Genomic DNA, 22,678 nt, shown 5'->3' on the forward strand with positions numbered 1-22,678 from the left:
ATTACACGAGTATAAGTTCCATACAAAATTTATAATTAGAAAAATGTAAGTTAAATTGAGAGGGATTCATCTGGCAGTTCCTATTTAATTTTTTAAACGTTAATCCGTTTGGAGAAAATGGTTATCTAACAGTTACTAAAATAACCATCTTCTCCAAACATATTAACTGGTGAAATAAACTCTTTTTCATAATCAAAGAAGTTATGAGTTAACTTAAAAGTCTTACCAGACGTAATCTATAGGTTTTGAATGTAAGTTGATTGATGATTACAGAAAGTTAACGATGATCTCTTCGCATCCAATTGAGGACTAAATCTCGAGGGAATCTATCTAAGCATCTGAAGAGGGAATGTGAGTGCTTGTGCAAGATAAATTTAAACAAGAATCGGACTTACAAGGTTCATAATCAAAAGGATTACGTCCAAAGGACGAAACATATTCTTATATCCAGTAGATCTTACATAGGAGAAAGATGACTGCCAAAATAGGTTCTGGCATGTTAAACAGAGCCCAACAATACCCAACATAGGTTCAAGAAGTGACGTCATTTCATCAATGCGGGTATGCTCTCAGAAGTACAAAAGGCAAACAGACCTCAATTATAGTCTCTGATATATTTACACGACTATGGCCTTGGAGCAAGGATTACTCCGAGAAACTACTTTGCATCGCAGAGTCCTGTTGCTTCATCACAGAAACCATCTCGGTCAAGCAGTTTCTGTGGCGGAGCACTTAAAAGGGGAGATGATGGGGAGCCATAAGCATTTCGTCGTTTGTTCCCACAACCTAAGCTTACTCTTGTGCTCACTCCTGTCACAGGATTTGTGCCACTAGCATACTTGCATAAAGCCTATACAATTTAATCAAACAGTATACGTCATATCAGTGTCACCTTAGGTAAAAATTATGCTGGCAAAGCATTTCAATCACAACGGTACATATTCTAAGCAAGGATGGGTCATGGATCCTGATCATGTGAGGATCATGGGAGAGAGATAAACTCAAATAGCAACAGAAAAGAGACTAAAAAGACCACATGAATAGAAGAATCTGTCGAAAAATTTGAAAGAATTAAATCACCTTCCAATTCATATTAGAGGATCCATTCCCTTAATAAGACATCAATGGTCATACCTGCTTTTGGAGAAGATCCAACACAGCATCACTAAAGTCAGCACCTTCGATGATGGCACCCGCAAGGTCACTCCGTGTGAGGACTGTTCTAAGGAGAATGGCATTAGTAAGATTGGCTTCGTTTAAAACCTGTAAACCAAAGGTAAGAAAATCACATTAAACCAAATTAAAAGAAAAAAAAAATAACATCAAACATATCGATAAAATTAATCAAATTGATGCAGCTACCATGCGATCCATCAATGTATCACTTAAATCAGCCCCTGAAAAATGTCAGATGAAAACATTTCAAAATTAGAGTCACTGTCAAAAATTACACGCAAAAAACACAGGAACATGAGAATGATAAAGTAAAAGGTATATATGTGTACAAGAAATGTATGAAGTGAAGGAAACAAATGCGTAAACTCTTTCTAAATTTCTTGAATTACATCAAGAATTTTTAATAAAGAAAATAAACGAGTTTTTTATGTCTTTTGTAGGAATATACGGTCATATTTTTTAACTTAGAGAATAAACACTGTTTTGGATGTGCAAGCATATAAGACTTAACCATGACTTAAAACGGAAGTCTGCCTTGGGCCCAATAGTCTGAGTAAACAGTGGGTCTAACATAGTCTATTAGTTGAAAGTATCCGACTTTTTATTTATCTCAACAGAGATAACTTGGAGCTGCATTCAAAACATGCTGTGAAGAATTTATATTGCAATAAGCCTATACCTGAAAAATTTGCCCTGTATGCGACAGCTTTCTCAAGGTATGCACCATTGAAAGTTGAACCGCTAAAATCAGATTCTCTCATATCAGCAGCTGTGAAATTGGCTCTTCTGTATCAGTCATTCAGAATCATTATGAATAGAGGACTCCAAACTTATACATTATTAGATTCCATAAATTTCTATGAAGTGACAATTTAGAATAAATTGAAGTAACACTTTTCTACTATGTTTAATTGCTCGTGTGTGTGTGTGCATAAAATAGTGAACTTCATAAAACTGTTAATGTTAATTCGAAATAAACATTGTAGCTACTTTCCCAGCCGCCAGATCAGTACTTCTATATGAAAGTAAGGATGCTTAAAAAAACATAACTAAACTGACTAATCTTCAGTTTAGAATGTCTATATCAGTAAAGTAGAGTTTCTTTGTGTTTCTTGACAATGTTGCATTAGATAAAGGAAAACTATAGGGTCGCGCTAACTCAAACTTTCTATATGTTATACGTAAAATTGAAACAACAAAAAAGAACATTGACTAAAGGAACAAGAAAAAGACGAATGTCTACCACACCAAATATAAGGGAAAGAAAAAAAACATTTTCCTATTGACTCTCCATTATATTTCTATCATTCTATTTTCCACCTTTTTTCTTTTGTGATTATAAATTTGATAAAAAGCTAATATTGAAAGGAGAACAATAAAATTGCATCATGTTCATTTCTAATTTTTTTATTACGCATGGCCAATAGAAATAAAACAACATTACCTGAAATTTTCATTCACATGCACTGCTTTCCTGCAAAACAATTAGCGAACACAAATCAGTTCTTCTATTTCCTAAAACTTAGTCCAAAAGTATTATTTATGAATCCACAAAGATAAAATTGAATGAAATAAACGAACCTGAGATCTGCAGAGCCAAATTGTGCAGCCGATCCTATCCCAAATTCACCCCTCATTTCAGCCTCAAATTTGTTGAGATCAGCAAGGGCAGACATGTCAGAGCTGAAGGCAATAACGGCGGCCGCCAACGTGGCCGAAACCACTTTCCCCCATTTCCTGGATTCTGCATTGGCAGCCACTGCGCTACAACCGACACTCTTTCTACTTTCTTCACGGTGATCTCTGTTTGAGTTCAATTGGCAGGAAACGGCAAAGGGCTTTGAATGAGAATCCGAAATCATGGAAGCTGAGCTTGAAGATACGAGAAGAGAATTAACTGAAAGTGGTGACAATGAATTGAGTGCCATCATGGTAACCAGAGGTTGTCCACGAAAGGAACGAGGAAGGAGAAGCGATTTGAAGGGAGGTCGCTGTTCAGTTGTTCATGGTGAAAGTGGAAGAAGAAGAATGGAGTAGTGGTAAGTAACAGAACACGTGTTCAAGCGTTATCTGCTTTCAAAAAATGCCACATAAATTATGGGATTTAGGACCAAACCAAACCCTTTATCTTGTAGTTAGTAAACAAACAAGGTGTTTAGAGTACTCATTAGGAAAATAATAATTAAAAATATTTCCATGTTACAATATAAATTTATTTTAGATTTATTTTTTTAATAATTAAAACAGAATAAGAGTTTATGATTATTATAAAATCATATTGATGTATTTTCTGTTAATTTAAATAATAATACTCGTAAAGCTTATTTTTATAAATTAATTAATTTTTATTTATATTGTTAATTCATATATGGTGAAGAAGACAGAATATTGCTTTATAATCAGTATCTAATAGTGTTAGATTTAAATCGATCATCAACTGTATGTATTAAATGGTATTTAGACTTGATTGTCTCAATAATATTATGCTATTTCATCTTATAAGTTCTACATGACATGAATAAATGTTAGTTTTTGTTTCAGTCGTGGTTTCTTAGTTATTATTCACTCGCAGTAAATGTATATTGTCCAGCCATTTTTTCATTGAAAGGGAGAATCATAAAATTTCTTTCATTATCATCACAATTTACAAATATCAGTTCTAATTTACAAAATGAAGCCTAATTTACAAACTTTTCTTTGAACTTTTGTCCCTTAAGTTGAATTAGTTTCTTGTGGGTTGAAGGGGCGTATGAATGCAGAATTCATTTGCCAAACTTTAACTGAAGCAGTCACAGTGACTTGGGTAGCATTATTGAATAGAAACAATCTAGCAGCTCCATAGATTGCCTTCGTTGGATAAACTCGAGACGTCACGCATGTCCTTCCACCTTGAGCAAAGCTTTCCACCACAGAATGGTCCACCTAATTTTCAACTTTATTAGTTCATCTACTTCAACTTCATATAAAAAAATATATATTAAACTTTGAGCGAGAAAATCACAAAGCTTACCAATATCCTCACTGACAGTTTTTCATCTTTTAGTACTGGAACAGAGCTTCCAAAGATTTTCTTACCAACATCAGTTGCTAGAGAAGACCTACAATATTATGTAACTTAATAAACGTTGTATAAAATTCTTCTTAATAGACACACAATGCGATTACAAGTTTCAAACAGAATATTAGTGTAATACCTTGATTGATCTGAGCAAAAGGAAGTTTTAAGTTGTCCATCGCTTCCTTTAACTACATAAAAGTATGTGGGAGTGTATTCAGAAAGATCATGATCAGCCAAAACTAGAAGACCGAATGGTCCTAAGGCACCACGTTCTGCTGCTCCGCCACTGGTGCTACACTCGTACTCCATATTGGATTGCCCAGTCATCTCCAAGGCTTTGTTATCTATCTCAAACTCAGCTACAATGTCCAACTGTTGCATTGAAAGATGCAATTGCGTGTCATTGAATTATACTAGCCTAATTACACTCAACTTGATCTTCTCCTAACTACTTGTCAATCAAAAAAATTAACATGAACCCAAACCTGTGCAGCTGTTCCAATTTGAAGTGGCACCACTGACCCTGGCTTCACCTTCAAATTTTCAAACTCATCGCTTCCCAATCTCAAACGTTCAACCTCTGCTACAGGCCATTGAAGTAAGCTGCTACCAGTTTTCTTATCAAGTGTCACTGTTCTTGGAATACCCTATACAAAGAAAATGCAATCAATGTTATTGGTAGCTTATATATAGCAGTAGTTTAAAGGGACAGTGTTGGTAAAGAAGAAAAATGTAAAATAAATTGAACACACCTGAATTGATGCCCAACCTTTGGCGACGTCAGCGTATTCGCTATCAGACTCTCCAATCCAACTCCACAACACTCTCCTTCCCTTATTCTGATCATAAAATGTCTTGGATGCATAAAATATACCATAGTCATATCTGAGTCCAATACCAACATCGTTCTTCAAGTCATCTGGTGTGAACTTGACATTCTTCTCATCGTAAGTCCCCACTGCATAGTAATCGTGTCTATCATCATCCAAGCTAACCTTCATCACATGCTTCACATTCTCCCCATTGATTGAAGTATCCAACCCATTTTCACCCTTGCTGTATACTGGGAAGAAGTCAACACACTCCCACATCCCAGTGCCAGGCACAGCACGGAGCAGTCCCTCCACACGCTCATAGGTCTTGAAGTCATTGGTATCATAAACCAAGGCAATGCCAGTCTTGTTAAGCTTTGAACCAATACTGATGCGCCACTTGCCTTCAGAGGTGAGCCAAGCTGTGGTGGGATCACGAAAATCCTTGGTATCGATGCCTGGTGGGGGGAACAGAACTGGATTTGAAGGGTATTTGATCCAATCAACAAGAAGAGGATCAGAGAGATCTGCAGGGTATGCAAGGTTTTGGACCTGCACTGACTCGTTGGTGGAACCAGTGTATAGCATGATGACTTCACCATTAGGTAAGATGGTGGCAGAGCCAGTCCACACGCCATTTTTGTCATACCATTGATCAGCCACCATTGCTAGAGGAAGGTGAAGCCAGTGGATCAAGTCCCTTGATACAGCGTGCCCCCAAACTATGTCACCCCAAACTGCACCCTTCGGATTGTATTGGTAGAAGAAGTGATACCACCCTTTGTAGTACATAGGACCTGAAATTGGTTACCCAAATTGCAACAACTATGTTAGAAAGGTGGTGCAGGGAAAATTGTGAGGCCCTTTTGTTAACTTCAATAATTCCAAAAATGTTGGAAAAAATATTTGTACTTTGGTTGTGTCTAACTTTCTAGAATATTGTATTTTTATTCCAATATTGTATTTTTTTTTCAATTTCTATTTCTCTTGTTTATAAATTAATGCAAGTGAGGAAAAAACAATAGGAAAAAGCGACTTACCATTAGGATCTGAAGCAGACAAACCAGGTTCCCCGACAGAGCAAGCCGAAGACAAACCCACAGAGATAAGAAAAAAAGTTAGTATTTTGATTAAGACAATCCTTTGCAGACAGTATTTTGATTTTAACAGTCAACCATAAAAATGAAAGGATTATAAAATTAATTTCCTTAACCACAGTCTGTTTTGGTAGTTTTTCCTTAAAAAATAAAAATGAGTTTTTGCATCAAATGTTATCATTATAACAAAATGATTAAAAAAGAGGAGTTTGAAAGTGGAAATAAAGCAGAATGAGGAAAATGAAGCTACCGTTCATCCAATTCTTCTGAGGTTGGAAATGGTAAGCCGTTCGCTGCCATGACAGGAGGGTATTGTTCCAAGGATAGGACTCTCCATTGTTGCTATTCAACACCCAGGTAGACTTCTGGGACACCCCTGAAGACACGCCGCGAGAAAATGGTTTCAACGTTGAGCTTGGTACTGTGTGGGGGTTGTGTTCTGATTCATTGGGTGGTGTTGAATGCGGGTAGTAGGCATTGAAGGCCAGCAAGGACAGAAGCAGCAGCAGCAAGCCAGATGAGATGAAAAGACCCTTTTTCATCACGTGTCTTCCGGGCTCCGCCGGAGAGTGGGGTCCATCGGGTATAGGACCATAGGAACAAGGGAGTTCGGAATGAGAGGAGGAAGAGCTTCCCATTGCTTGGGTAGGGAGAGACCAAGCAAAACTGCAGAAATTGTGAACTGAATCAGAAATATTTGAGGTGCATTTTCACAGATGGCATCACAATATTTATAAGCCTGTTTCTACGGAGCTCAACATCAATACAGTTTACTACTTTAACTAATAATTCAGTTAAGATCACTGGCCCCACCTTTTTTTCCCTATCTTTTTTTCAATAATCCACTTCTTTACTTTTAGTAAACATCTTTTCAAATTCGATTCCTGTATATTTACATAATCCTGATAATTAGTTTCACAAAATATTATCTTTTATCCATAAATACATGCATTATTTATATTTAAAGATTCTCAATCAAGGCAATATCCTTTAGAATTAATAATTTAATTATTGTTTTCTGACTTAAAAGTTTAAATGACTTTATTTAAGAGTATTTTAGTTATCTTTAAAATTCTTTTCAACTAATTTTAAATATCACAAAGAGATATTGCACTGGTTAATTATCTTGAATATCTTTTATATTATACTTCTTAACTGATATGATATAATCTTTGAAATTTTTCTCAATTAATCTTAAATATCACAAAAGATATTCTTTTACTTTTTCTAAGATAATATTCTAAATAATTTTATTAATGATTAATAGGTCTATAACAAACCTTTAATAGAAGATATAACAACAGTTATAAGTAACAATTATAAAAATCTTCAAATATCAAGATAAGAAAGTTTATATTAATTGTTGTTATTTTAAATTCCAAAACATGTAGAACTATTAGACATATCTTATCTTAAGAGATTCTCACTCAAAACTAAGAGGAACAAAGATTTATTTACTTGAGGAAAATTTATATATATGTTTTTGATAAACTCTTTTTAAAATATTTCATATAAGATTGACCTTAACAATAACAATTTTATTCAAAACATAAACCCTTTTCTGTAAACCTAAACCCAATGAAATCCTTTAATATGATTCCTTTTTCTAATAGTAGCAGAAAGATTTACACGTCTTATAAAACAAACTGTAAGGAAAATATTTTTCCATGGAGTCAATATAGGCATAAATTATTTAAATGTTATTGGAAAATAATTAATTATAAGATAATTTATGTGGATAAAAATAATATTATCATATGGTTAATTTGGTTGCATCTTATTTCACGTTGAACATTTACCTAGAACTGTAAACACGTCTAATTTTTTTATCCTTAGGAATGAAATATATATATAAAAAAAACAAGGATTAAAAAAACGTGACTTTAAACATAAATCGTTTCAAAAACTATTAGATTTTAAAAATGAAGTATAAGAATGAAGAGTAAATCTTTTAATTTTTAAAAAATAAAGTACGAGAATGAAGAATAAATTTTAAAAATAAATTTCTAGAATAATTTGTTTTTGTAATATATAGTTTGTCTAATTTAATATTAAATAAGCGCGATGCAAATAATTACGCTGTTAATTTCGCTAAAATGAGAGCATTGTATATATATACCCACTAATAATCTTATTCTTCCATATTCTTAGCCCTTATCGTTAAATGTCTCCATTTATATAGAAATATATATATGACTGGATAACCTACTTTGACAATTATTTTTCCTTCGCCTAGTTTTGAAAATTATTTAGATGTGTTTTATCTGACTTTTAAATTGATCACTGTTGATAATTATGATATGTTTTATTTATCATATTTATATTTTTATATAATAATTATTTTGATGAACTCCATATATTATAATTTATTTATTTTTTATAATTATAATTTTAATTATTATTAAACGTTAGATTTTAAAAAAAATTAACAATAACAACAATTTTGATCGATGGATATATATGTGAAAATATTAATTTTGGATGAATATTAATAAGTTTCATTTATTAATATATATATATATTCTTACAACAGGACCAAGAACACTCGAACCAGATTGACAAGACGACCTATTACATAAATCTTCCGGTCTTGGGCTGGACTCTCGGTTTCCTCTTGGCTGAACTGTTTCTTGGGCTGGACTCTTGGCTGGTACTCTCGGTTGCACCTCTCGGCTAGTATTCTCGACTGCTCCTCTCGGCTAGCATTCTCGACTGCTCCTCTCGGCTGGCACTCTTGGCTGGTACTCTCGGCTGGCACTCTTGGCTGGTACTCTCGGCTGGAACTCTCGGCTGGTACTTCTCACAGGTGGGGGGATGTATCTACAAGTCGCTCCGATGCCAAAGTCAGAAATAGTTCAATAGTTTTCAAATAAAATCACTCTTACCTTTTTCTTATGCTGACCTCCTATTTATAGGGTTTCGTTAATGGGCCTTCTACATTACTTTTGGACTTTCTTTTTACACCTTTTTATTATTTTTACACCCCCTTGTGCAAGTTTCTTATCTAAATTGGGCTTTATTATAATGTCTATTATCCTTTCAGGTTTTGGTCCAGACCTCTCGGTTTTAACTTATCACTTTGGTTATTTAATATGTAGTTCTCGGCTTATACCTCTCGGTTTTAGGCTACCAGTACACTGGCCCCCGAGACAGAAATAGTTTATTTAAATTTAAAGAAAAGTATTTGTGTCTTAATATAATATAATAGTTTTGAGATTTGATTTGATTTGGTATTTAATGCCTTGGTTTTCGTAATTTACTTTTCTGAGAATACATGATTTGACGTGAATTGTGTATTTTAACCGTTAGATCATATATTTTTGAATAGTTTCGTATGATTGCAACGTTTCGAATTCTAGGGCTTCTTATGGGTTATAAATAGGTTTCTTATTGAACCTTTTTATGATTGTGAGGTTTATTGCTATTGAACAAGAAGTTCATTTTCCATCTTCAGTCGATTCTTGCAAAGGTAATGTCTCTTTCAAGCTTTTCTGCTACTGATGATTGTTTGAGCGCGGGTGGTGAATCAACTAGGCGAGTGGTTCGAGAAGAAGATCATCCAGACTCAAAGTCTTCATCTGCTACTCCTTCTTGCATGAATGATTCCAATGGAGCCCCTACTGTTGATGTTCCTCAAGAAGTCGAATTTATATTGCCTCGGAAAAACCTTCGTCCAGGTTATCAGTGGGTTAACCCTAAAGTTCGAGAATTTTTTTCGAAGTATCGTTCTGCTACTGAGCTTCGTAGTTTCCTTTCCCATTCTCAGATTTATAATTCTGACATTGAAAATGATATTATTTCTTTTCGGCGTGTTGGAGATGTTGATAATGTTTGCCATGGCCGAGAGGATGATAGTTATGAATTTTTTTTTATCTTTATGCTTGCTTTTTTAGAGACCTTCATATTTGATTGCCTTTGAACAACTTTCAAATAGGCGTTCTTAATTTCCTTAATGTTGCTCCTACTCAGCTTCATCCTAATGGTTGGGCTGCAATGCAAGCATTTAGTATTTTGTGTAAATTATTGTCGCTTTCTCCTAGTCCTGCTTCTTTCTTGTACTATTATAGCTCTCGGCCTGGTAAACGGCCAGGATGGCTATCCCTTATTAGCAAATCCAATGTTTGCTTCCTTAAACCTTTTACATCATCATATAAGGATTTTAAGGGAGGTTTCTTCAAAATTCTAATAGAGCCGATAGGAAAAGAGTATTTTTTCAATGGAGATTCTCCAAAATTTCCTCTTTATTGGACAAGAGATCCCGTGAAGTTTAACTCAATATCTTTTCACTCAATGGGTGCGGCCGATCGTCATGTTATTGAAGTTTTCAGTCACCTCTCGTACCAAGTTCCCACTCGCGCCTTGCTACAATTGTATACTTCATCTCATCCTCGAGAAGATCTTATTGGTAGGTGGTTGTTCTATATTTTCTTGTTTTATAGGATGAGTTTTTTAACTTTGCTAAGTTTTTTATTGATTTTCAGCTTTGATGGCAAGCACAAATCCGAAAGCTCGGTCTTATTTCGAAGTTGCTAAACAAGGTGGGTGATGTAACTCCTCAACGTGAAGATGTGGTGAATCCTGTTGTTGAAATAGAAGGAGCGGAACGTGTTGCGCCTGTTGAAGTGATTGAGGTTACGCGCAATGTTGATGTTGCCGGTCCTTCGAAAAAAATCAAGGAAACGAGATAGAAGCAGCAAGAGATCACATTCGTCTTCTCGGCGTCATTGCCACGTTGAAAATGTTTCGGCTGAACCGCTCTCTGAAACAATTTTTTGTGCATCAACGAAATATGCGAAGTTTGTCCAAACTTCTTTTAAAGAATTGTCTTATAACATGTTGAAAAATATGGATGCTGCTTCATTAGCGGATTCTATTATTGAATTGTCGAGTAGAAGTTTGTTGATTGGGAAAATGATGAAAGAGAAGAATGGAAACTGTGTGTCTTTATCTGAGTTTGAGAAATTGAGGACTGATCTTGCTGAATATAAGGAAAAAACGAGCTCTTTGTCCGAACAACTAGAAGAGATGAAGAAGCAGAAAAATGAACAAGAAGTTGCAAAGGAAGATTTTAGAAAAGAAATTGTTGAATTGAAGAATGAAAGCTTGAGATCTAGTGAAGAAAATGCTCAATTTCTTAAAGAGAATCAGTTGTTGAATGAAAAGGTATCAGCGTTATCTTCTGCGAACGAATCCGATAAGAGCACCATCAAACTTATGGATGAAGAGATAAATCAGCTGAGGACCAATGTTTTTGAAGCCGAAAGCTTTATATTTGAACAGCATCAGCTTGGTTTTGAGAAGGCTCTTCAACAAGCAAAATATTTTTACAAGATTCCAATTGATGAAGGCAACTTTGATGTTAAAAAGGATTTTTATAAGGGTGAATTAGTGCCGGCTAACGAGATTCCAGACACTGATGCTGAAGATATTAATATCGAGAGCTAGGGGGCGTAGGTTTATTTGCCGAAAGCAGATTTGTTTTGAACTGCTAATCCGTGTGTGGATGTTTTTTGAAATGCTAATCCATGTGTGGACATTCGCATTGTTAATGTAATGTCTTTTTTAGAACCTTAATACGTATAAAGTTTATTGTTTTGTCAACTGTTATCTTGTGTTATTGATTGGATACTTTGTTTCTGATTCGCCGATTTAATGTAATTGTGACCTGCCGGTTTGTATGATTGAAGTGTTTTAGCTGACGTTTCGGCGTTTATGTCTAGATGTTTACTTTTTTGGTCTTTTATCATGAAACATGTTTCTAACTACTTATTCTTTTCAATTGTAATATCTTTAATACGATTACATTTCGTTTGAAACCCCGAGTACCTTTCGGCTGCCAAGACTTCAAAGCACAAGTACCTTTCGGTTTTTATCCGAAAGTTGTTCCAAAATGGTGGATTCTTCGCGAATTTTGTAATCTATTAAAAGAATTTCTTAAAAGACTTCAAGAATGCTTGTGATCGAACGTATAAAATCAAGTTTATGCAGAATATTATAATGGGTTATTAATTTATAATTTTTATAGTGACCGAGAACATTTCTTATTTTTTCGGCTTTCTTATCCAATTTATTATCAACATAAGTATGGTATGCGAGTGAGTTTTTACTTGGAATGAAATCATCCGAGACCAATAGTTTTATGAATGTACGATTTTTCGGGTGGGTTTTCACTTAGAGTGAAATCATCCAAGACCGAAAGTTTTATGAATAGATGCTTTTTTGGGTGGGTTTTCACTTAGAGTGAAATCATCCAAGACCGAAAGTTTTATGAATAGATGCTTTTTCGGGTAGGTTTTCACTTAGAGTGAAATCATCCAAGACCGAAAGTTTTATGAATATATGTCTTTTCGGGTGGGTTTTCACTTGGAGTGAAATCATCCAAGACCGAAAGTTGTGTAAGTGAACAAGATAAATGATTACTGGATAATGCTTCTTCATTGATGGATAGATATATACACGGAGTCCTCTTTTTACATCTTCCAATTCAACTAAAATAAAACTTTAAATGACTTGTATTCCATGTTCTTGGTACTATTTTTTCTTCTAAAGTTTCCAATCTGTATGCTCCATTTTGTAAATTTTCGAGTATCCTGAATGGACCTTCCCAGTTAGATGCCAATTTTCCATATCGTGGATCTTTTCGTGCATCAGTTCGCATTCTCCATACCAAATCCCCCTCCTTAAAATCTCTGAATTTTACTTTTGCATTGAACCTTTTCATTGCTCTTCTTTTTACTGCTGCCTCTTTTATTTTCGCTCGCTCTCTAAGTTCTTCAATAAGATCAAGTTCGGTTCTCAAGCATTCATTGTTAATTTTCCAGTCTTCTATTTGCCTTCGTAATGTTGGTTCATTTACTTCTACAGGTAGCATTGCATCCATACCATATGTGAGGTTGAATGGTGTTTCACCAGTTGAAGTTTGTGCTGTGCATCTATATGCCCATAAGATTTCTGGTAACTTCTCTGCCCACAAACCTTTGGAACTTCCTAACCTCTTCTTCATTTGTCCCAAGATAACTTTGTTTGCAGCCTCCGCTTGTCCATTCGTCTGTGGATGTTCAACTGAAGTGCTTGCTGACTTGATTCCCAAATCTGCATAAAATTCCATAAGGTTTTTGTCAATGAATTGTCAGCCATTGTCAGTTATAATGGTGTGTGGGATTCCAAATCAACATATTATATTTTTCCATATAAACGTTTGAACTTGCTGAGCTGTTATCTTAGTCAATGCTTCTGCTTCTATCCATTTTGTAAAGTAATCTATAGCTACTATCATGAATTTAGTTTGTCCCCGACCGAGTGGAAATGGACCAAGTATATCAATTCCCCATTTTGCAAATGGCCATGGAGAAATAATTCCTTGTAACGCTTGTGTTGGTATATGATTTAAACTTCCAAACTCTTGACACTTCTTGCATGTTTTAACATAAATTTCACAATCTTCTCGGAGTGTTGGCCAATAATATCCAGCTCTGCAAACTTTTGTTGCCATTGTTCGAGCTCCACAATGTAATCCACACATTCCTTCATGGAGTTCTTTCACCACATACTGAGCTTGCTCTTTTGAAAGACATTTTAATAAAGGTATTGAATGTCCGCGTTTGTAGAGTTCATCTCCAATTAACACGAAACTAGCTATTTTTTTTGCCATTTTTGTATCCAGTTGAACACCTTGCTCTTGATTCTTTATGGCTTCCATATATGTTTTTATCCATTCATCCTTTGTTGTGGTAACATTGCAACATTCCTCGAAACCGACTGTCGGATGACTGAGGGTTTGTTGTATAACTGAGTTGTGTTGGAGTTGCCGTTGTTGACTTGCTAATTTGGATAATGAATCTGCTTTCATGTTTAGTTCTCTCGGAATATATTTTATTTCAGCTTGATTGAAACATTGCATGATATTTAATACCTTATGATAATATTGCATCAATAATGGATCTTTTACCTGATAATCTCCTCGTACCTGTCCCACTGAGAGCTGAGAATCACTTTTGCAAATGACATTTTCAACTCCCATGTCTCTTGCCAATAGTAATCCTGCAATAAGAGCTTCGTATTCGGCCTGGTTGTTGGATGTTCTGAACTCGAATCTCAATGCCATCTCTATTTGGAAGTTGTCTGGTCCTTCAAGTACTATCCCTGCTCCGCTTCCTTTTTTGCTTGACGCGCCATCTACATACAATATCCACTGTTCCTGCTATGTTGTTGTCGGCATCTGGATGATAAAATCCGCGAGGGATTGAGCTTTGATTGGTCCTCTTGGTTCATATTTGATTCCATATTCTGAAAGCTCCATTGACCATGTCACCATTCTACCTGCAAGTTCTGGTTTTCTCAAAAACTTTGATATTGGATAATCTGTCCTCACAATTATCTGATGATTCTGAAAGTATGGCCGAAGACGTCTTGCGGCGTACACTAGGGTTAAGGCAACTTTTTCTACCTTGGGATATCTGGTTTCGGCATTTTGGAGGGATCTACTTACAAAATATATTGGTTTTTGGTCCGGGTTCTATTGGATTAACGCTGCTCCTATGGCTTCATTTGAAGTTGCCAAGTAGACTATGATGGGTTGGGTCAACTCAGGTTTAACTAGGCTTGGTGGTTCAGCTACCATACTTTTGATTTGAGAGAAGGCTTGCTCACATTTTTCATTCCACTCAAAGGTTTCATATTTTTTTAACAAATTTATTATTGGTTTAGTTTTTTCAGCTAAGATTGGTAAAAATCTTGACAATGAATTTAGTTTTCCCACTAATCTCTGCCCCTCTTTCAGATTTTTCAGATTTCCCATCTTCATAATTGCTTCGCATTTATCAGGATTGGCCTCAATCCCTCTGTTGGTTAGCATAAAACCCAGGAATTTCCCACCTTTGACGCCGAACACACATTTTTCCGGATTGAGACGTATATTGTACTCTCTTATGCGTGCAAACACCTCCTCAAGATCTCCCAAATGTTTCTCCACTTCCTCCGACTTCACAACCATATCGTCCACATATACTTCCATGTTTTTTCCAATTTGATCTTTGAACACTTTATCCATCAATCTTTGATATGTTGCTCCAGCATTCTTCAAGCCGAAAGGCATGACTTTGTAACAATAATTTGCAGTATCTGTGGTAAAAGCTGTTTTTGGCACATCCGGCTCATACATTTGTATTTGGTTATACCCTGAATAGGCATCGAGAAAACTCATCATTTCTTGTCCAGACGCCCCATCTACCAATCGGTCTATGTTGGGTAATGGATATGTATCTTTCGGACAAGCTTTATTCAAGTCTGTATAATCTGTACACATTCTCCATTTTCCATTCGGTTTTTTGACAAGCACCACATTGGATAACCATGTCGTATACTGAGCTTCCTTAATGAAACCAGCTTGCATTAACTTCTCGATTTCTTCAATTGCTGCTTTTCGTCTCTCTTCACCCAACTTTCTTCGTTTTTGAGATATCGGTCTTGCTTCTCGACATACCGACAACTTGTGACAAATTACCTTTGGATCAATTCCAGGTATATCAGATGGTGTCCAAGCAAACAAGTCTTTGTTGTTGCGTAACAATGTGATAAGTTTGTTTAACAATTCTTCGGGCAATCTTCCACTTATATAAGTGCATTGCTTCTCGTCTCGGCCCAATACTACGGCTGTAGTCTCTTCTTTTGGTTCTAATCTTTCATCATTTAATCTTGGGTCCAAATCTGCCATTGCCACCATTCTTTCGGTATCTTTGTGTGCCTTCAAATTCATCTTCAAACCTGCCGCATAACATTCTCGAGCATCTCTTTGATTAACATAGACTGTTGTTATCTCCCCCTTTTCTGTTGGAAATTTCATTGCTAAATGTGGTGTTGAAACTATTGCTCCCAACTTATTCAAAGAAGATCGTCCTAACAACACATTATATGACGTAGAAGCATCCACCACCAAATATCTGATTTTGATCTTTTTAGTCTTATTTCCTCTTCCAAATGTGGTCATCAAATCAACATATCCTTTCGTGCTAACTCTCTCCCCTGAGAAGCCAATGATTTGTTCTCGAAAAGGCACAATGTCTTCTTCTTTTAGATGCAACCTTTTGAAAGTATCCCAAAATAAAATATCAACTGAGCTCCCTTGATCAACCAAGGTTTTCATGACGGCATATTCGGCTATTTCTACTGTTATCACCATAGGATCATCGTGATCAGGATCAATTTCTTGAAAATCCTCATCTGTAAAAAGCATTGGTGGCAAAGTTCTTCTTTTGAAAATGTGGTTAATGGTCCTAATACTTCTCCAATGTTGTTTCCTTGCTGATGACGATTCCTTTCCAGAGAAACCACCTGAAATAGTATTTATAAACCTCCTAACGGGTCTCCCCAAACTTCGTTCCCTACTTCTCCTTATTGATTGTGTGTTTTGGTAAGCTCTATCATTTCTTCCTTCTGACCTCCCACCTCTTCTATCATCTCTCTTTTCTATTCTTTTTTCTCTTTCAAATCTTTCTGCCCTTCTATCTCCCATCTCAACCCCTCTCAATCTTCTCTCCGGACTTAACCTCAATCTAGCATTTCCTCCTTGAACAAAACGTTTCAACTGCCCAGCCTGAATCAATTCCTCTATTCTATCTTTTAACCCGACACACTCCTCTGTATGATGGCCATGATTTTTATGATATTCACAATGCTTAGTGTGGTCTGCCCTTTCCGGTGTTCGTGCTTTTCTAGGTGGTGGTATTATCTCTGCCGCCATGGCTTCTTGTAGGACTCTTGTTCTGTTTGTATTCAAGGGTGTGTATTGCTGGAACTTTCGGCTTCTAAATTCTTCTCTGGCTCTTCTAGCCATAGGTCCACTCTTTTTTTCTATCACCTTTCTTTCACCTCCATCAATCCTTGCCTGATTTCGAAACTCTCTCAGTTCTTCCATTTGCATGAACTTCGACGCTCGCTGTCTTAGTTCATCTAAATTGGTCGCAGGTTTCTTGCAAAGACTATCAGCAAACGGTCCTGGCTTCAGTGCTGTTATCATATGATGCATGGTAACCTCTGGGCTGAGATTTCGAATTCCCAGGGCAACCCTTCCAAAGCGTTCCATGAACATTCTTAACGACTCTCCCTTCTCTTGTCTTATATTCACTAAAGCAATCGAGGTTAGATGATGGGGACGACTGGTTGCGAACTGAGCTCCAAACTTTTCCACCAATGTATCAAAACAATCTATGCTTAAGGGCGGAAGACGTGTGAACCAACTTAATGATGCCTCTTTTAACGTTGTAGGGAACACTCTGCACATAACAGCATCGTTCCAGGTATATAGACTAATTTGTGTGGTATATAGTGCAACATGTTCATCAAGGTCCGTGCTTCCGTCATATTTGTCAACAGTTAAATTTTTCCAATTGTCAGGCAATGGAGTATCAACTATAACATCATAGAAGGGATGTTTTCTTGAAGATGCTCCTGCAAAAACTTCAGAATCTCCGAGCAATCTTCTTTTTGTTTGGGAACTCTCATTATGATAAATGCTCTCATTGACTTGTGCTCTTGGCTGAACGGTTTCAAAAGATGAGTTCAAAATTGTCTCCTCTTGTAACTTTCTCCTCATGCGTGCGTTTTCGGCCCTTAGCACACTCAATTCTTCTTCATTACTCTTTTTTAACATCTCAAACTCCTTTTGCAGCTGTATCAACATTGTCATTGGCATACTAACATCATCTGCCTGCTCTCCTCCTTGTTCTTCTCTTTGATCCATCTTGTCTTCTACCTTTTTTCAACTAGTTCTCGGCCCCACGGTGGGCGCCAAAATGTTCTTACAACAGGGACCAAGAACACTCGAACATTGTAAAGTTGTGTTTAAGGTTTAGGGTTTACATATGTGAGAGTTTGGAATAAAATTAGGTTTAGTTCAAAACGAATCGAACATATATGTTTTCACAACGACCACAAAGGTAAAAAAGGAGACCATCATGTGACACCTCTTTCCATACATAGTCCATTTCCATTTATCTAATCAAAACAATCTCACTATTTGTATAAATATTTATTATTTTATTTGATTTCATTATTCTTGTTTCGTTAAATTTGATCATACAAATTTCTCCAATTCAAATAATAAGAAAAACAACATAATTACACGAATAATAAATTTCACAACTAATATATATTTCAAAAAATCTAACTGTTTTGTGTCATCAAATTATTCAACCAAAAGTTCCATAAACTAATAACTTAAAACAATTTTTTGATTTTTTTAAGCTTAACCTAATTCTTTCCTATTTTTAAAAAAACATAAAAAAAATTTAAGTTATGCGTGGATGACACAACATAAAAAAAATTTAAGTTATGCGTGGATGACACAACTTGACACAAATTCAACCGTATAATTTTACATTGAAGTTGTGTCATTCATGCACAATTGATGTACAACTTCAGTTAATTAACATAATTAAACTAAATTATAAAAATAACACATATTTTCAACACAAATTTGTGTACCACATTCGCGACTTCATCTTTATCAACAATTTTGTTTGTCACCCCACAACTTCTCATTTAAAATCACCTTCTTACCCCACAACCTAACCCAAATTGGCAAGAGAATTTTTTTTCGCCTAAATCAATAATAATAGCTTTTCCACTTGAATACGGTAAGGTTTGCCAGTGATATTAAAAAGTGGAGAAATAATAGTGTTGCAAGCTATGATAAAATAAAAATAATTAAAAAGAACAATAGACCTACCTCATGTGAACCATTCCTAATGTTTGTTAATCTAATTATGGGAAATATCCAGATTGCGCTGGTAAGTGAGATTTGGAGACATAGGAATAATTGCATTTTTAAAGGGGAGTGATTGATCTCTAAAATCTTTTCTTTGGTACAACTAAAGGTTTGGTCCTAGGTTTCTTCTAAATTATCTCCAATTTGTTTTTTCTCTTCTTTGATTGGTGTCTGGAACCCCTGGTATATATGTACTTGATTTAATGCATATAACTGTTATTAGGTATGTTGGGATGGTTTCTATGTGTCTTTGAGGGGAACTTGCTTTTGTAGTGGCTTTGAGTGGTAGGTGTTTAAGTTGTTTTTTAGATTAATCCTTGAAATATGGTAGTTGGACGACTTGGCTGGGGTAGTTTGGTTAGTAGGCAGTTGACGACTTATGTTGGGTTTGTTTTGGTTGGGAGAGAGGTATGTCTATCACGTTTGCTCTGTATTAGGGTTAGTCCACCCCGAAGTGGACCATATTTATTTATTTTTTGCTTGCTGATAAAAAAATATGAACCATTCCTAATGGTCCACACGTAACTTATATTTTCCTCACCAATAAAAACTAATTAACAGAAGCCACAAAGAACATACAAAGAATGGCTCAAATGGCTATATAATGAAGTATATCATCTCTTCCCCTATTTTATTTATGGCTATACAAAAGGCCAACCATGGTGGCAAAGGAGTTAGAAAGGCTATGGGGATGGGGCTCGAAAGGTAGGAAGATAATGTGGGCTTCGTGGGAAAAAGTATGCGAACAAAGGGAGCAAGAGGGCTTGGAATGATAGAGATTAGAAAGTTTAATGTTGCTCTTTTAGGAAAGTGGATATGGCGTTTGGGTACTGGGGAAAAAGGCTTGTGGAAAGAGGTATTGGTATCCAGGTATGGAGGGTAGAGAAATTTAAAGACTCAAAGGAGTAGTAGGTTGGATTCCTTGTGGTGGAGAGATTTGAAGGAGGTTTGGAGGTTTGAGGATTGGAAAGGAAACTTTGAGAAAAACTTTTTCTGGGAGGTCGGGAACAAGAGAGAGATTAGTTTGTGGGAGGATAAATGGGTGAGAAATGAAGTCCTTATTAAAGATAAATTTCCAAGGCTTTTTTTCAATCTGTTCTTCTAGGGAAGCCAAGCTGAGGCAAGGAGGGGAGTGGAATAACAATCTTGAGTGGACTTGGAAGATAGGATGGAGGAGGAGTTTGTTTGATTGGGAAAAGCATCAGGAGCAAGAGCTGGTAATGTTGATGGGGAGGAAGACTATTAATGAAGAAAATGAGGACTTGTGGGTTTGGAAAGAAAGTGTGAAGGTTAGGGGGAAGGCACTGCTATGTATGAGGGGTTTTGGAGGACTAAGGCACAACCATCAACTCATGTTATAGCATGGAGGGTGTTGGTTGGTTTGGTCTAAGTGCTATGAGTGGGTGCATCTGATATCGATGGTTTATCAGGAGCCAAAAATGCACTTCTCACAGTTTAGGATGAACAAGGAGTGTGAAGTTGTTAATCGAATCTAGTATTCTCTGTGGATAGCAATTATAGGACAATTGTGGAAGCAAATGAATAAAAAGGTTTTCAAAAACGGACGCATAGATTACATTTGTGCAGTTGCAAGTTTGGTCATAGGTAACCATGAAGGTACGCTTATGTTTTTCTTACTTTGATTGGTGTCTCGAACCATTGGTATGCATGAGATCTATTAAGAAAAAAGAAAGGTTGGAGGGGTAGGACGTTGAGTTGAAGAGATGAGAGGTAAGGTTGGGATGAACATGCTTTCTTAAGGTTAGAGGTGATGTATTTTGTATCTTTTGGTGTGGGGATAAACGTCGTGGTCTTTTATGTGTTGTGCAATCTGCTTTTAAAACTTCCAAAACGAGTTTTAGGTTTAGAGGATGTCTTTGTTTCTTGTATAAGAGTTAAAATATCTCTAAAATACTTCCATTATTTTTTTTATTTTTTTATCAATAAAAAAAATTAGGTGACACAAAGGCATATGCAAAATCTAGAAAATCGAAGTATATATTACGTTTTTTTACCATCATGGGGCCTTTTTTTTGTTTTTACCAAATGGGGTCGCTGTCAAAAAAATTACAAATCTGGGGCAATTCGTGTCAAGTTGGCACGACTTCATATGTAAAAGTCGTGCCAAGTTGGCACGACTTTGTCACGTCAGCCTGAAGTCGTGCCAAACTTGACACGATTTCTACCATGTCAACCTAAAATCGTGTCAAGTTGGCACGACTTTGTCCACATCATTTTTTTTAAATTCTCTTGTTTTTAAATAAATATATATTATAATTATTTAATTATAATTATAATTAAAATTATAAGTTATGTAATATTTGAAATTAATTTGATAAATAATTTTTTTATGAAGGAATAAATACTTAGGTAAAGAAAATGAGGAAATTAATAATCAAACTTGAAATTGAATTTTATTATCAAGCTTGTTTGTGCGGACAATTGCTTCTATTATGACCTTCGATTATGCAATATGAACATTTTTTTGTTTATTTAGAATTGAATCATCTATTTCATGGATTAAATTAGACCTTATAAGCTTGAAAATATTGTGGAAACTGTACACTGGGACGACTCAATATATAAATATGAAAATTTTACAAAAAAATAAAAAAAAATTATATATATATAATGTGGACAAAGTCGTGTCAAGTTGACACGACTTCAGGAGTTGACGTGGTAGAAGTCGTGCCAACTTGGCACGACTTTAGCCTGATATGACAAAGTCGTATCAACTTGACACGACTTCTGCATATGAAGTCGTGCCAAGTTGGCACGACGCGTCCAGGTTTATAATTTTTTTGAAAGCGACCCCATTTTGGTAAAAGCGGAAAAAAAAGTCCCATGTATTACAAGGGATCTAAGAGAAAACTTATAAAATGTCTAGATTTGATTATCAAACACTTGTATTTCTACGAAGCAGTGGCTAGGGCTGGGCAAAAAATCTGGTTTTGTCAAACTGCTCCACTTTTACATTGTTCTAATCCATTAAAAATCCGTTTATCTAAATCCAGTTTTTAATTTGATCCACATTTTTATTATATTTTCAAATCAGATATCCATTTTGTTTATATGGATTTTAGAAATTGGAAAATCCAAATTTCTAATCCAAATTTTTTGAAAGGAGACTCTCACTCCAGTACCTCTACCCAAACCACTTTTTTATACTTTTTCTCATTTTTGGTTCCCTCTCTCTCTGCACCTCTCTCTCCAACCTCTTATTAATTTTTTGTAATTTTATTTACTCTTTTTCACACACAATGAAACAACCAAGTCTTATACATTTTTTTTTATAATTTTATTTGCTCCAATATTTTATACATAATAAATTAATATAATATTTTCAAATTTCAAGTATTATAGGTAGGTGTATTTTAATGTTAAGAATATATATATTATGTTATGTTTAAATTTTTTAGTATTATTAAATTATAATTTTATTATATTTTCTTAATATTTATAATATTCAACTCTTTTACATGTTATTATATTAATATATTAATATATTAATATTATGTTAATTTTTAAAAAGTACAGATTTTGATTTAAAATACAATTTACCTTATTTTTTTATAAAAATATGGATTTGATATAAAATCTAATTTGGATTTGAATTTTCAAATTATTTTTATAAAAAATATGGATTTGAATTATAAATCTAATTTTTTACTTTTCTTTTTACAAACAAATTTTTTTTCTTCACTTAAATACTGTATAGATTTTCAGTTGTATTCATGTATATACACTTGAGAGGGACCGTATGCAAACATTA

The 22,678-nt window shown here is 35.2% G+C and overlaps 3 protein-coding genes across 4 annotated transcripts; all 3 read right to left on the reverse strand.

The window, feature by feature from the left end:
• Nucleotides 1-352: 352 nt before the first annotated feature.
• On the reverse strand, nucleotides 353-3,275 carry LOC137810526 (Pentapeptide repeat-containing protein). Of its 2 annotated transcripts, none has more exons than XM_068611854.1 (6): nucleotides 2,758-3,275; nucleotides 2,621-2,650; nucleotides 1,856-1,962; nucleotides 1,363-1,397; nucleotides 1,135-1,263; nucleotides 353-850 (listed from the first exon to the last, which is right to left on the reverse strand). In XM_068611854.1, the coding sequence occupies exons 1-6, from the start codon at nucleotides 3,105-3,107 to the stop codon at nucleotides 659-661; spliced, it is 843 nt and encodes a 280-aa protein (XP_068467955.1). In that variant the 5' UTR covers nucleotides 3,108-3,275; the 3' UTR covers nucleotides 353-658. The 2 variants fall into 2 exon arrangements, with proteins under 2 accessions (XP_068467955.1, XP_068467956.1); XM_068611855.1 differs by having other exon boundaries at nucleotides 1,856-1,945; nucleotides 2,758-3,273.
• Nucleotides 3,276-3,752: 477 nt separating this feature from the next.
• On the reverse strand, nucleotides 3,753-6,850 carry LOC137810527 (acid beta-fructofuranosidase). Its single transcript, XM_090298199.1, has 7 exons — nucleotides 6,394-6,850; nucleotides 6,087-6,095; nucleotides 4,987-5,843; nucleotides 4,720-4,881; nucleotides 4,371-4,606; nucleotides 4,187-4,274; nucleotides 3,753-4,098 (listed from the first exon to the last, which is right to left on the reverse strand). Exons 1-7 carry the CDS (start codon nucleotides 6,779-6,781, stop codon nucleotides 3,889-3,891), a joined length of 1,950 nt encoding a protein of 649 aa, XP_090154325.1. The 5' UTR covers nucleotides 6,782-6,850; the 3' UTR covers nucleotides 3,753-3,888.
• Nucleotides 6,851-15,422: 8,572 nt separating this feature from the next.
• On the reverse strand, nucleotides 15,423-17,880 carry LOC150028971 (uncharacterized). The gene is made up of 2 exons (XM_090299411.1): nucleotides 15,481-17,880; nucleotides 15,423-15,437 (listed from the first exon to the last, which is right to left on the reverse strand). The coding sequence occupies exons 1-2, from the start codon at nucleotides 17,878-17,880 to the stop codon at nucleotides 15,423-15,425; spliced, it is 2,415 nt and encodes an 804-aa protein (XP_090155537.1).
• Between the last annotated feature and the right edge of the window lie 4,798 nt (nucleotides 17,881-22,678).

Source organism: Phaseolus vulgaris, chromosome 2 (assembly GCF_051622355.1).
Source record: "Phaseolus vulgaris cultivar YP4 chromosome 2, ASM5162235v1, whole genome shotgun sequence".
Lineage (NCBI taxonomy): Eukaryota > Viridiplantae > Streptophyta > Magnoliopsida > Fabales > Fabaceae > Phaseolus > Phaseolus vulgaris.

What these genes read in the sequence shown, in the direction of transcription:
- LOC150028971 (XM_090299411.1), bottom strand. Translation starts at nt 17,880, where the DNA reads ATGGATCAAAGAGAAGAACAAGGAGGAGAGCAGGCAGATGATGTTAGT.
- LOC137810526 (XM_068611854.1), bottom strand. Translation starts at nt 3,107, where the DNA reads ATGATGGCACTCAATTCATTGTCACCACTTTCAGTTAATTCTCTTCTC. An exon ending in CATGTGAATGAAAATTTCAG is followed by an intron (nt 1,963 to 2,620) that starts GTAATGTTGTTT and finishes TGACTGATACAG; the next exon opens with AAGAGCCAATTTCACAGCTG. An exon ending in TGGATCTTCTCCAAAAGCAG is followed by an intron (nt 851 to 1,134) that starts GTATGACCATTG and finishes TAAATTGTATAG; the next exon opens with GCTTTATGCAAGTATGCTAG.
- LOC137810527 (XM_090298199.1), bottom strand. Translation starts at nt 6,781, where the DNA reads ATGGGAAGCTCTTCCTCCTCTCATTCCGAACTCCCTTGTTCCTATGGT. An exon ending in AAGGTTGGGCATCAATTCAG is followed by an intron (nt 4,882 to 4,986) that starts GTGTGTTCAATT and finishes TTCTTTGTATAG; the next exon opens with GGTATTCCAAGAACAGTGAC. An exon ending in TTTTGCTCAGATCAATCAAG is followed by an intron (nt 4,275 to 4,370) that starts GTATTACACTAA and finishes ATAATATTGTAG; the next exon opens with GTCTTCTCTAGCAACTGATG.